This window comes from Aureococcus anophagefferens, assembly GCF_000186865.1.
Source record: "Aureococcus anophagefferens unplaced genomic scaffold AURANscaffold_2, whole genome shotgun sequence".
Classification (NCBI taxonomy): domain Eukaryota; class Pelagophyceae; order Pelagomonadales; family Pelagomonadaceae; genus Aureococcus; species Aureococcus anophagefferens.
The window spans coordinates 2644342-2655485 of NW_008705562.1; the positions used below are offsets into that span (position 1 = coordinate 2644342).

Here is an 11144-nt window from a genome sequence, read left to right on the forward strand (position 1 = left end):
GCGCCGCCGACGACGCCGCGGCGTGCGCGGCGCGCGTCCGCGCGGCCGTCGACGGCGGCGACGCGTTCCTGGCCGACTCGCGGCGGCCGAGCGACGTCCACCTCACGTCCTGGTGCGTTAGACGCGACGTCCGCTTCGGCGCGTCGGACTGCGCCTTCGCCGTGGGGCCGGGGACCGTCGCGACGGCGGCGCGGTTCTCCGCGCTCCGCGGGGGGCAGCCCGTGGCCACGGTGCTCCCGGGTTATCGCGGGGGCCTCCGCGTGTCGGTCGTCGCGCCGACGGCGGTCGCGACGAAGCTCCGCGGCCTCCTCGCGGCGACGCCGCGCGCTCCGAGGGCCGCGCTCGTCTGGCTCCACGGGCTCGGGGATGTTTCGGACCGCTGGCGGACCCACTTCGAGCGCGCGCTCCCGGGCGTCGAGCTTCGCTTCCCCGCGGCGCCGCCGCGGCCCGTCGCCGCGAGGGGCGGCGAGACCATGCCGTCCTGGTTCGACCTCGAGACGTGGCCCGTGAGCGCCGACGAGCCGGCCCCGGACCTCGACGGCGCGATCGCCGCGGTCCGCGACGCCGTCGACGCGCTCGGCGTCCCGCCGGGCCGCGTCGTCGTCGGCGGCTTCAGCCAGGGCGGCGCCGCCGCGATCGCGGCCGCGCTCGCCGCCGCCGCGCCCTACGCGGGCGTCGTCGCCGTCTCCGGCTGGTGCGCCCAGCGGCCGCCGCCGCCGGCCGCGCTCCCGCGGCTCTTCTTCTCCGCGGGGACCTCGGACCCGGCCGTGACCTTCAAGCTCGCGAGGCGCTCGGGCCAGCTCCTCGCGGCCCTCGCGCGCGAGCCGGCGGTCTCCCACGTCCAGCGCGCGAAGCACGACCCGACGCCGGCGGAGCTGGCCGCCGTCGACGGCTTCATTCGCGACGTGTTGCGCTAATTTAGGGCTACCTCGCCGCGGCCGCCGCCTCCTGCGCCTCGGCGGCCTTCCGTTTCAGCGCCGTCGCCGCGGCCGCCTCCCGCGCGGACACGAAGGCCGCCGCCTCGCGGGGCCGCTCCTCCATGAGCGCGTCGAGCGAGAGCAGGACCTCGTCGCGGCGCGCGAGCTTCGCGAGCTGCTGCGCGTCTAGGGCGTCGCCCGCGGCGCGACGCGCGTCGAGCGCCTTGATCGCGTCGTTCGTCTTGAGGAGCGCCGCCATCTTCTTCTCCCACTGCGACTTCTTCTTCGTGAGCTGCTCCGGCGCGCGCTCGCCGCCCTTGGCGCCGCAGCGCTTCGCCTTGACGACGCGCAGCTCCTCGACGGTCTCCTGGTCGTTCTGCCGCGCCTTGCGCTTGTTGCGCTCCGATTTCGTCTCGCAGCCGGGCCGCTTCGGCCGCGACTTGCCCGTGACGTTGGAGAAGCCCATAGTGCCCTGGTTCGTCGGTCCCGGTGGGCCTTGGCAGCGGCTGGACACGCTGAGCTTTTTGTCGCCCAGGTTGTCCCCCCGGGCCCCAGTCCTCAATGCTGCATCAATAAAATTGTTGAACCTACAACCGAAATCAACATACACTCGGCTTACCCATCCGCGGGCGCGCCCGCGCCGCCCGACTCGTCGCCCTCCTCGGCGAAGATGTCGGCGACGTGGTGGTTCCAGGCCGCCGACGCGGGCGGCGGCGCCGGCGGCGGCTTCTGCTTCGAGAAGGAGGGGAAGCGGCGGACCTTCGGCGGCGGCGGCGGCCTCGGCAGCTCCGCGGCTCCGTCGTGGGGCTCGCGGGACTCGATGTGGTCGCGGTCCGGCATGGGGTTGCTCCCCGCGACGACGCTCGACTGGCGCTCGAGCTCGACGCCGTCGTCCTCGGGGACCTTCTCCTCGGCGCGCTCCTCGTCGCGGACCTCGACCTGCCCCCCGCTCCGGCAGAGGGCGCCGCAGCGCGCCGGGCATGTCGCGCGCGCCGGCTCGTCGAGGGACTCGCGCGGCAGCGTCGCCGGCCGGTCCATGTAGGCCGGCCGGCCGCCGTAGAAGCCCTCCGAGGACCGGCGGCTCGCGCCGAACGCGAGGTAGCGCGGCGAGAACACGGTCTGGAACTTCGCGAGGGCGTCGTTGAAGCCCTGGGACGCGTCGCTCGCGAGGCTCTTCAGCGACCACGCGCCGTCGGCCCCGGCGTTGGCGTTGAAGACGCCGGACCCCCGGCGCGTCGCCTTCGAGTTCTTCGTCCGCGCGAGCTTGAGCGCGAGCACGAGCAGGTAGCAGTCCACGCCGAGCGCGAGCGACATGTCGACGAACTCGAGGAGGAAGTACTCGGAGACGCGGGCCTCGTTCAGGTAGCGCGTGCGGAAGAGGTAGACGTAGGCGTAGACGACCTTGAGGCTCAGGAGGCCGACGAGGTTGAACGTCATCACCGCGATGCGCCGCATCGCGCCCTTGAGGTGCGACACGACCCGCGCGATGCCCGCGGTCACGTAGAGCAGCAGGAACGCCGTCGCCAGGTGCCAGACGGCGTTCAGGATCACCCAGGTCCAGTAGGGGTCCTCGGGCCCGGCGATGGGGTACTGCAGCCCCACGCAGAGGAAGAGCGGCGGGGAGAGGTTGAAGACGAACGCGGCCGCGGCGAGGGCCCGGTGCGGCAGCTCCGCGTGCTGGATCTTCTTGTTCGCCGCCAGCGAGTAGTGCCAGAAGATGCACAGCACGTCCAAGGCCCAGAGCGTCATGCAGGGGCTCAGGCCCCACATCGCGTAGAGCACGCGCCAGGACAGGTACCAGTAGCCGCGCGCCTGGAACCCGTGCGCCGCGCCCGTGTACACGAAGGCCGCGGCGTTGCTCACGAGCACGCAGGACGTCAGGATCGTCGCCACGTTGCAGATCGCGTGGGACCCGTCCCGGATCCGCGGGAACTGGAGGCCCAGCGCGCCGGCGGCTGCGACCGCGACGAGGCCGTGAAGCGCGGTGAAGCCCCGGAACAGCAGGTGGAACCTGCGGCGGGTCGGGGGGTCGCGCGCGCGAGGGGCGGTTCCGCGCGACACGCACTTCATCGGGTGGTCCCGCTCGAGGTGGTACTGGCAGCGGTCCCCGTAGAGCGGCTCCGTGCAGTAGCAGCGGCGGTGGTGGCATTCCGTGTCGCCGTTCCATTCGACGGGCGAGTCGACGCGGCACTGATGCGTCGCGTTGCACCACGCGCCGCACGGCGCGACGCAGCAGGCCAGCCCGACGAGGGCAGCGCCTCCCCGCGCCATAATGCTGCCCCCCGGCTGGGTTTTTCGAGTCTGTAACGTCGTCATCGAGCCTAGCCTGAAGCCAAAGGTGACCAAAGGAATGGGCATAGATGGGCAGCCCCGACTGATCACGAGCTGATGGTAGATCCATGCTAGACTGCGCGCCGCACTTCAGCGTCGTCGCCGATGGGACGTCGGGCGACGACGATCGGCTCGAGGGCTTCCACCTCTTCCCGAGCGACGAGGTCATGTATGCCTACGCGGACTACTTTGCCTACTACCTGCCCGGCGCGAAGCAGCTGCGGTGCGCCTTTACGTGCCCCCTCGAAATCTATACGGACGCCGAGTTCGACCGGATGGACAAGCTCGGCGGCTACAGCTCCCTCGTGTCCCTCGTCGTCCTCAGCTACACGTTCGTGACGCTCATCGCGTTCAAGGAGAACCGACAGAACAACATCGTCCTCGTCGTCTGGCTGCAGATCGTCCTCGTCGCCCCGCACTGCTACAGCGTCTTCCTGCAGCCGCGACGGGAGCGCTTCTGCGTCGACGACACGACGCGGCGGACGTCGGGCGCCGGCTGGGACCTGTGCACGACCGAGGGCGCGATCGTGACGTGGGTCTGGCTCGTCGGACGGCGTCCTAGTGGCGGTGACGATTTTCGAGAGATTTTGACCGGGGAAAATCGTGACCGACATGCTTGGTAGGCTCGTCTCCTGCGGCCTCGTCTTCCTCATCGCCGTCGATTTGTACAACAAGACCGTGGGCGCCTCGGGCAACCGGCGGGGCCTCGGCGGCGGCGGCGGCGACGACCGCAAGCGGGAGTTGCGGAACAGCGCGGGCGTCCTCCTCGCGACGGTCGTCGTCATGTCCATCCCGAACGTCGTCCTCCATGCGAAGCAGCAGCTCGGCTACCAGAGCGGGTCCCCCTACTGCTGGATCAACGGCACGAAGGACGCCGACTACATCTACTCCCACAGCTACAGCCAGGTCGCCTACATCCAGGCCATCTTCGTCGTCTTCGTGAGCACGGTCATCTACGCGCGGAGCCTCTACTTCATCTGGCGCCACGACCGGACCGTGCGCCGCAGCATGACGATGCGGCCGTCGTCGCCCCTGGGCGCGGGCGGCGCCAAGCGGTCCTTCAACGACTACTGGATCTGCCGCTACCACCGCGCGGTCATCCACGTGCTCCTCATCGACTTCCAGGCCGTCGCGCTCACGTACATCCGCTACCGCGTCGACGCGGGCGCGCGGGCGTACGCCGCCGCGACGGCGGACTGGGGCCAGTGCCTCGGCGCGAAGCACACCTACGACCTCCTCGGAGCGCCCTCCCCCGACTGCGGGCCGCACCCCGACGAGCGGCCGCCCGCCTGGCTCATGGGCCTCGCGCACCTCGTCCTGTACTGCTGGGGCATCTTCCTCTTCCTCCTCTACGGGACGCGCGCCAAGTTCGTCGACCAGTGGACCGTCGCCTTCAAGCAGGCCACGCGCAGGACCAACTCCTTCCTCGACGGACTCTCGCCCCGCCCGACGCCCGACCAGCCCAGGATGACCTTCTTCCAGTCGAATCCGAGCGCCGCGCGCCCCGCCGGCGGCGAAGCGGCGAAGGCCGACGGCGTCGAGCTCAAGGACGCGAAGAACGCCCTCACCCCGCCCCACCGCCCGAGCGACCAGGTCGCCCACGCCGTCAAGGTCGCCCGGGGGCTCCACGCCGTCCGCGACGTCCGCAAGCCCCCCACCCCCGCGCCCCAACCGGGGTCGGGGGTCGTCTAGCCCGGTAATTATCAGCCCACGTCCGGCGCGAAGCGCGACGCGCGGGAAAAGTCCGCGCCGGCGATGGTCGGGAAGAGCAGACCGAGGTCGCGGCGCGCCGCCGGCTCGCAGAAGGCCGCGAGCTTGCGGACGAGCGAGTCCCGCGGCGGCGGGTCGAGCCGCGCGTACGCGCGGAGCGCGAGGTCGGCGGTTCCGGGCTGGAAGGTGCCGCCCTCGCCCTCGACGGCGAGGTCGAGCTGGGCCCGCGCCTTCGCCGGGACGTCGCGGCCGAGGTCCGGGAGGCTCGTCAGAGCCGCGAAGAGCTCCGGCGCGCGCATGCGCCGCGCCTCGCGGCCGAGCGCCGCGAGCGCCGCGTCGGCGGCGGCCGCCGCCGCGGGCCGTTCCCCGCCGCCGAGGCGCGCGAAGCCCGCGAGGGCCGCGGCGACGGCCGCGGGAGAGAGCTTGGGCGCGAGGCGGAGCCCCGCCGAGTAGACGGCGTCGAGCGCCGCCGCGCCGGGGACCCAGCCGACCGCGCGGACGAGCCGGCAGCAGTTCGCGAAGCCCTGGACGTCAAGCTCCGGGCCGCGCGCCGCGACGGCGTCGCTGAGCACGGCGAGCGTGCCCGCGTCGCAGGGCTGGCCGGGCAGCTCCGCCAGCACTCTCACGGCCCAGAGCACGTTGCAGAGCTCCTGCCGGTCGAGCTCCGGCGCGTGGCGCTGGAGCGCGCGGCGGAGCGCGGCCCAGGTCCGCTCGGGCGGCGCGAGCGACAGCGACGCGAGGCTCCAGAGCACGTTCGTGCAGGCCTGGCGGTCGAGCGCGTCGTCGTCCGCGAGGGCCGCGGCCGCGGCGAACAGCGCGTCCGCGGCGGCGGCGGCCGGCTTCCGCGCGAGCATCGCGAGGCCCCAGAGCGCGTTCGCCAACTCCTGCGACTTGAAGCGCCGCGCCTCGCGGGCGACGGCGGCCTCGAGCGCGTCGTGCGCGTCCGGCGACGGCTTGCCGAGCGCGCGGAGGCGCCCGAAGCCCCAGAGCGCGTTGCCCACGTGCTGCGGGCGCATGCACGCCGCGACGCGCGGCAGCTCGCCCGCGAGCGCGCGGAGGGGCACGTGGCGCCGCGGCGCGCGCTCGTCGCGGTCGAGCATGGCGTAGCCGTGCACGGCGTTGGCGACCTCGCGCGCGCCGAGCTCCGGCGCGAGGTCGCGGACGCGCCGCGCGAGCGTCGCCCACCGCGCGTCGCCCGCGCGCGGCTGGAACCGATCCGGCCGCGACCGCCGCGCGAGCCGCGTCACGGCCGTCGCGACGTTGACGCCGTTGAGCGGCTCGCGCTCGACGATGTCCAGGATCTCGTCGGGCTCGGCGCTCGTGATGCGCGCGTTCCGCCGCACGGCCTCGCCGTGGCCCTCGCGGCGCCGCGGCGGCGGCCGCCAGCGCGCGGCCGGCGGCGACGGAGACCGGCGACGCGGCGACGGCCGCCGAGGCCAGCGCGGCGGCGAGCGCTCCCTCGGCCAGCGCTGCGGCGACCGCGACCGCGACCGCTGCAGCGACCGCTGCGGCGAGCGCTGCCGCCGCGCCGGCACGCGCTGCGGCGACCGCGACCGCGAACGCGACTGCGCGCGGTAGCGGTACATCCACTGAGATGACGACGAGCTGCGGTCAAATGCGCCCAAGGCGCCTCATCGATCGCGCGCTGCGGCACTATGACTTCACTTCTTGGTTGCTTGTACATTCAAGGACGGCTCGTTCGGTGCCCGACACGATGATGAGGGCCACTGTCAAGCCCAAGAGCGGCGCAATCATGAGGGAAGAAGAAAGCACAGCATCACCACAAATCACCATCGTGCCGACGAATTCCAAAGTCACGATCGTCGAGGACCGCGGCGCGCGCGTGCGCGTGCGCACCGACGATGGGCAGCACGAGGGCTGGGTCTCCATGAAGACGCTGACGCCGAGCTTTGACAAGGCATCGCCGCCGCGCATGTTCGGGAAGCCCAAGTCGGGGGGCTTTGCGGCGTTCATGGCCGCGAAGGACAAGGAGGCGCAGCCCCCGCCGTCGACGCGGCCCCCGCCGTCGACGCGGCCCCCGCCGTCGCCGGTCGACGAGCCGCCGCCGCCGTCGCCGGTCAAGACGCAGCCCCCGCCGCCGTCGCCGGTCAAGACGCAGCCCCCGTCGCCGTCGCCGGTACAGACGCGGCCCCCGCCGCCGGCGCGGTCGCCGCGGCCCGCGCCCGAGGACGACGACGACGACTCGTCCGACGACGACGACCGCGCCGCGGAGGAGGCCGCGGCGCGGCTCAAGCGCATCGCGGAAGCGTCCGTGCCATCGACTATCGCCATGTTCGACCAGCCGCCTCTGCTCGACGCCCTCTTCGGGCGGCGCGACTTCGACGACGCGGACGGCGGCTTCGTCAACGACGCGGCCGCAAAACGCGCCGGGCTCGTCGAGCTCCGCGGCGGCGTCTTCGGCGGCGGCGCCACGGATCCCGGCGCGGCGGTGGTCCTCGTCTTCGCGCCGAGCGCGGCGCTCCCGGCGCTCGCGGCCGCGGCCGCGCGCGCGCTCCCTGGCCGCCGCGTCGTCGCCGCCGCGCCGCGGCGCGCGGTGTCGACCTTGGCCGAGGACGCGGACCGCGCGCTCGCGGGCATCCCCGCGGCGGCGCCGCGCGTGGCCGTGCTCGGCAGCGCCGTCGGCTGCGCCTGCGCGGTCCACGCGGCCGCCGTGCTCGCGCTGCGGCGGCTGGCCGCGGGCGGCCGCGGCGGCGGGCCGGCGCCGCCGGCCCTCGAGAGCGTCGCGCTCCACAACGGCATCGGCGACGCCAAGGCGCTCGCCGGCCAGGGCATGTTCGGGTGTCGCGCGCCGGCGTCCGCGGGGTCCCGCCGCCGCGGTCACGCTCGTCGCGCGCCGCGCAGGCATGGCCGCGACGGATCCGACGGGCGTCGCGGGCAAGCTCCGCGTCCTCGAGAGCCGCGTCCTCGTCTGCTATTCGGACAAGGGCGGCGGCGCGGACAAGCTGAGCGGCGAACACGCGCCGCGGCACGCGGCCGCGACGCTCGCGGCGCTGGGCCCGCGGACGCCCCAGCTCCAGTGCGACCTCGGCGACGCGCCCCTCGTCGACGGCCGCGGCGACCTCGCGCCGGCCGTCCGCGAGTTCCTCCGCGAAACGCCCTAGGGGCGGGCGGCGCGCAGATACCATGCCAGTGGAGTACCATATCGCCGGCGCGCGGGATTCCTCGAGGAGCGGGACCGCGACGCGTACGTGCTGCGGACGTATGTTGATTACTTGCGAGTGTACTACTAGTACATCTCAGTGTGAGTGTGAGGGTGGGTGGTGCGCGTGCGGTACCTGGCTTCGGACCCTTCGAAGCCGCGGGGCTCGCGGGGGTATTGGAAGAACTTGGCGTAGCCGTCCCTAATGTCTTTCGGGTAGTACTCCTTGGAGCACAGGTACGCCACAATGAGCGCGAGGCACGGGTCCCATTGCGGCCTCGTCTCGAGGCGGATCGACTTGCTCAGCCAGCCCTTCATGGCCAACGCGAAGACGGGGTTCTCTTGCACGACGTTCGTTTCTTTGTCCGTTGTGACGTCGTCGCCGGCCGCGGACCACGTCGCGACGCTCTGGCCCGTCTGCGTCTGTACGAGGTTGAAGTGGAGCGCGTCCACGAACGACTTCGTTTCTTGCCGCCATTTGGGCCTCGCTCCGTCGCCTGACTCGGTTCCTGTCTCCCAGTGCCAGTGGCAGACGCTCGTGCCGCGCGCGTAGACCTGGAGCTCGAAACCCTCGCCGAGGGCCCGGCCCCGCGTGCCCGGCGCGATCAGCGCGCGCGTCCGGAGCGTGAACTTGTCCATCTGTTTCTGATCAGTGTTTCCCATGTGGAGACCGAACGCCATCCCGGTCCCCTCCCCCTCTCGGCCCGTGATGTGAAGGCGGCGCCAGTAGTCGTAGTCCGGCCTCGCGACGACGCCCGGGTCAGCGACCTGGATGACCTGGCCCGGTGACGACCCGGCGGGCGCCGCGACGCGCACCGTCGCTCCGGACGGCATCGTCACGTCGAAGAGGACGGCCGGCTCTGCTCCGGCGGGAATTTGAACGCCCACGCACGTCGTGGCCCAGGGCGGCGGCGCGCCCTGCGCCTCGTTCATCTCGAACGACGGCTTCGAGTCGAACGCCGCCGTCCAGAGCACCTCGCCCTTCTTGGAACCGTTCGCTCGGACGAAGTTCTCGAGGTCGACCTTACGCTGCGCCTCCTCCTTGATCTTGTGCAGCAGAAACCAGCGGTCCTTCTTGTCCGTCGAGTCGCCCTTGTACGCGTAGCAGTCGTTGCTGAACATGCCCGCGGACGCGATCGTGAACACGCATTCTTCGGTGTCGCCCGGGTCCGGTAGGATCTCGGGCGGCAAGGCGCTGGAGGAGCAGCCCATCTCGACGCGCCGCGTGGCAGACGTGCACTAGACGCGCGCGGGAGTGTCGCCCGTTCGGATCACCGGCGGCCACCGAGCTACGCCACCGTCGGGGCCGTCGGGGATGGCTGCAAGAGACTTGGTGGGGCTGCAAGAATCCAGGCCTGAATCCACAAGTGCTTCAAGTCTCGCTTCACTTGAGGTTCACTTAGGCCCCGGGGAGCTCGAGGCTCGGATTGTCCGGTGACCCCGGGGGATGTGCGCTGCTGCTTTCAGAGCCATCAATTGCTGCGCTGTTCATCAACAAACAACAGTTACGCGGCGGGTCGCATAGCGTAGCGTAGCGTAGCGGCGGGAATCGCGACGACCGATCCGCCGGATCGCGCGGAGGCCATCGCCGCGTCCATGATCGCGTGGGCGAGGAGCATCGCGCGGTCGTAGTGGTCCGTCCGATTCTTGCCCTGGGCGACGAGCGCGGCGAACGCGTCCCACATGCGGACCTCCTGGCAGCAGTTGAGCACGGGGACGTCGGTGACGCAGCCGCGGACGATCGTGTCGTACTCGCTCATCTGCTCGTCGGGGATCTCCTCGATCCGGTACTCGCACCGCTCCTCGCGCCGCGGGATGACAAAGTCGTCGCAGGTCACGCGCCGACCCGTCGCCGAGCACGCCTCGACCCACTGGCGCAGGTGGTGCCGGAAGCTGCAGTGGAACGTGAGCACGCGGCGTCCGTCCTCGCCGATGTGGACCTCCACGTCCATGTCGGTCGGCACGCCCTCGCGATCCGCGCGCGAAAACGCCCTCACCGCCGTCGGCCGCTCGTGGCGGAACGCCGCGAGGCCGTAGCGGATGCAGTACCAGCCCACCTACACAAAAAACGGCGTCGCGTCCTCCCTCGCGCGGCGCGGCGATGGCGCGGAAGGAAGGAAGTCCGGTCAGTCTATGGGTGGTAAGTCTCTCGTCACGCGTTCGTCGGACTCGAAAGATGGTGATTGATTATGGTGAGTCGTCATTCCGGAGGCGGCGTGGTAGAAAACGGACGCGGGCGGCGCGCGTCGCCGAGGCAGCCGAGCGGGTCGCCGTCCGGCCGCGTGCGGATGTCGCCGCCGTTCATGAACTGCGACGGGGGAAAGGGGTTCGACGCGGGGCCTTTCGGGCGCGGAGGGAACGCGCGCGCGCGCGTCGTCGTCGACCGATCGGATCGCCCACCGAAACGCTGGCTTGTTAATAGCGCCGGGGGCTCGGTCTATTCAGAGTCGATCATTTGGGGAAAGAAGAAACTTCTTGAGTTCGTCACTTCGGTCGGAGGGGGCGTCGAACGTTTCCGGGACGCGGGCGCGCGCGGCCTCGTCGCCCCAGAACGTGAAGGCCGAGCTCACGCGCGTCGGGGCCCAGAACTGCTCGTCGGCGAAGAGGCGGTCCATCTGCTCGAAGCGCGCGTGATGCACGAACATGGTGCCGTCGAGGAGCGCGACGCCCGCCGCGCGGCACGCGTCGACCATGGCCCGCACCTCGGCCGCCGTCCGCCCGACGGGCTTCTCGACGAGCACGTGCTTGCCGGCGGCCGCGGCCTTGACCACGAAGTCGAGGTGGAGGCTCGTCGGCAGCGGCACGTAGACGGCGTCGACGTCCGCCGCGGCGAGGAGGTGCTCGTAGCCCTCGACGCAGCGGCAGGAGGCGCCGAAGCCCAGCTCGGCGACCCAGGCCTCGGCCTTGGCCAGACTGCGCGACGCCACGGCCACGAGCGAGCAGCGCTCGCTGCGCCGGATGGCGCGCGCATTCTTTTTGGCGATGGACGCCGCGCCCACGATGCCGACGCGCACGACGAGCGGCGA

The 11144-nt window shown here is 72.0% G+C and overlaps 1 protein-coding gene across 1 annotated transcript; it reads right to left on the reverse strand.

Moving 5' to 3' along the window:
- Window positions 1-10685: 10685 nt before the first annotated feature.
- Window positions 10686-11132, reverse strand: AURANDRAFT_7109 (hypothetical protein; the record flags this gene model as incomplete). The annotated part of the gene is made up of 1 exon (XM_009034627.1): window positions 10686-11132. A coding segment is annotated over one exon (447 nt), but the record flags the coding sequence as incomplete, so codon positions are not given.
- Window positions 11133-11144: the final 12 nt, after the last annotated feature.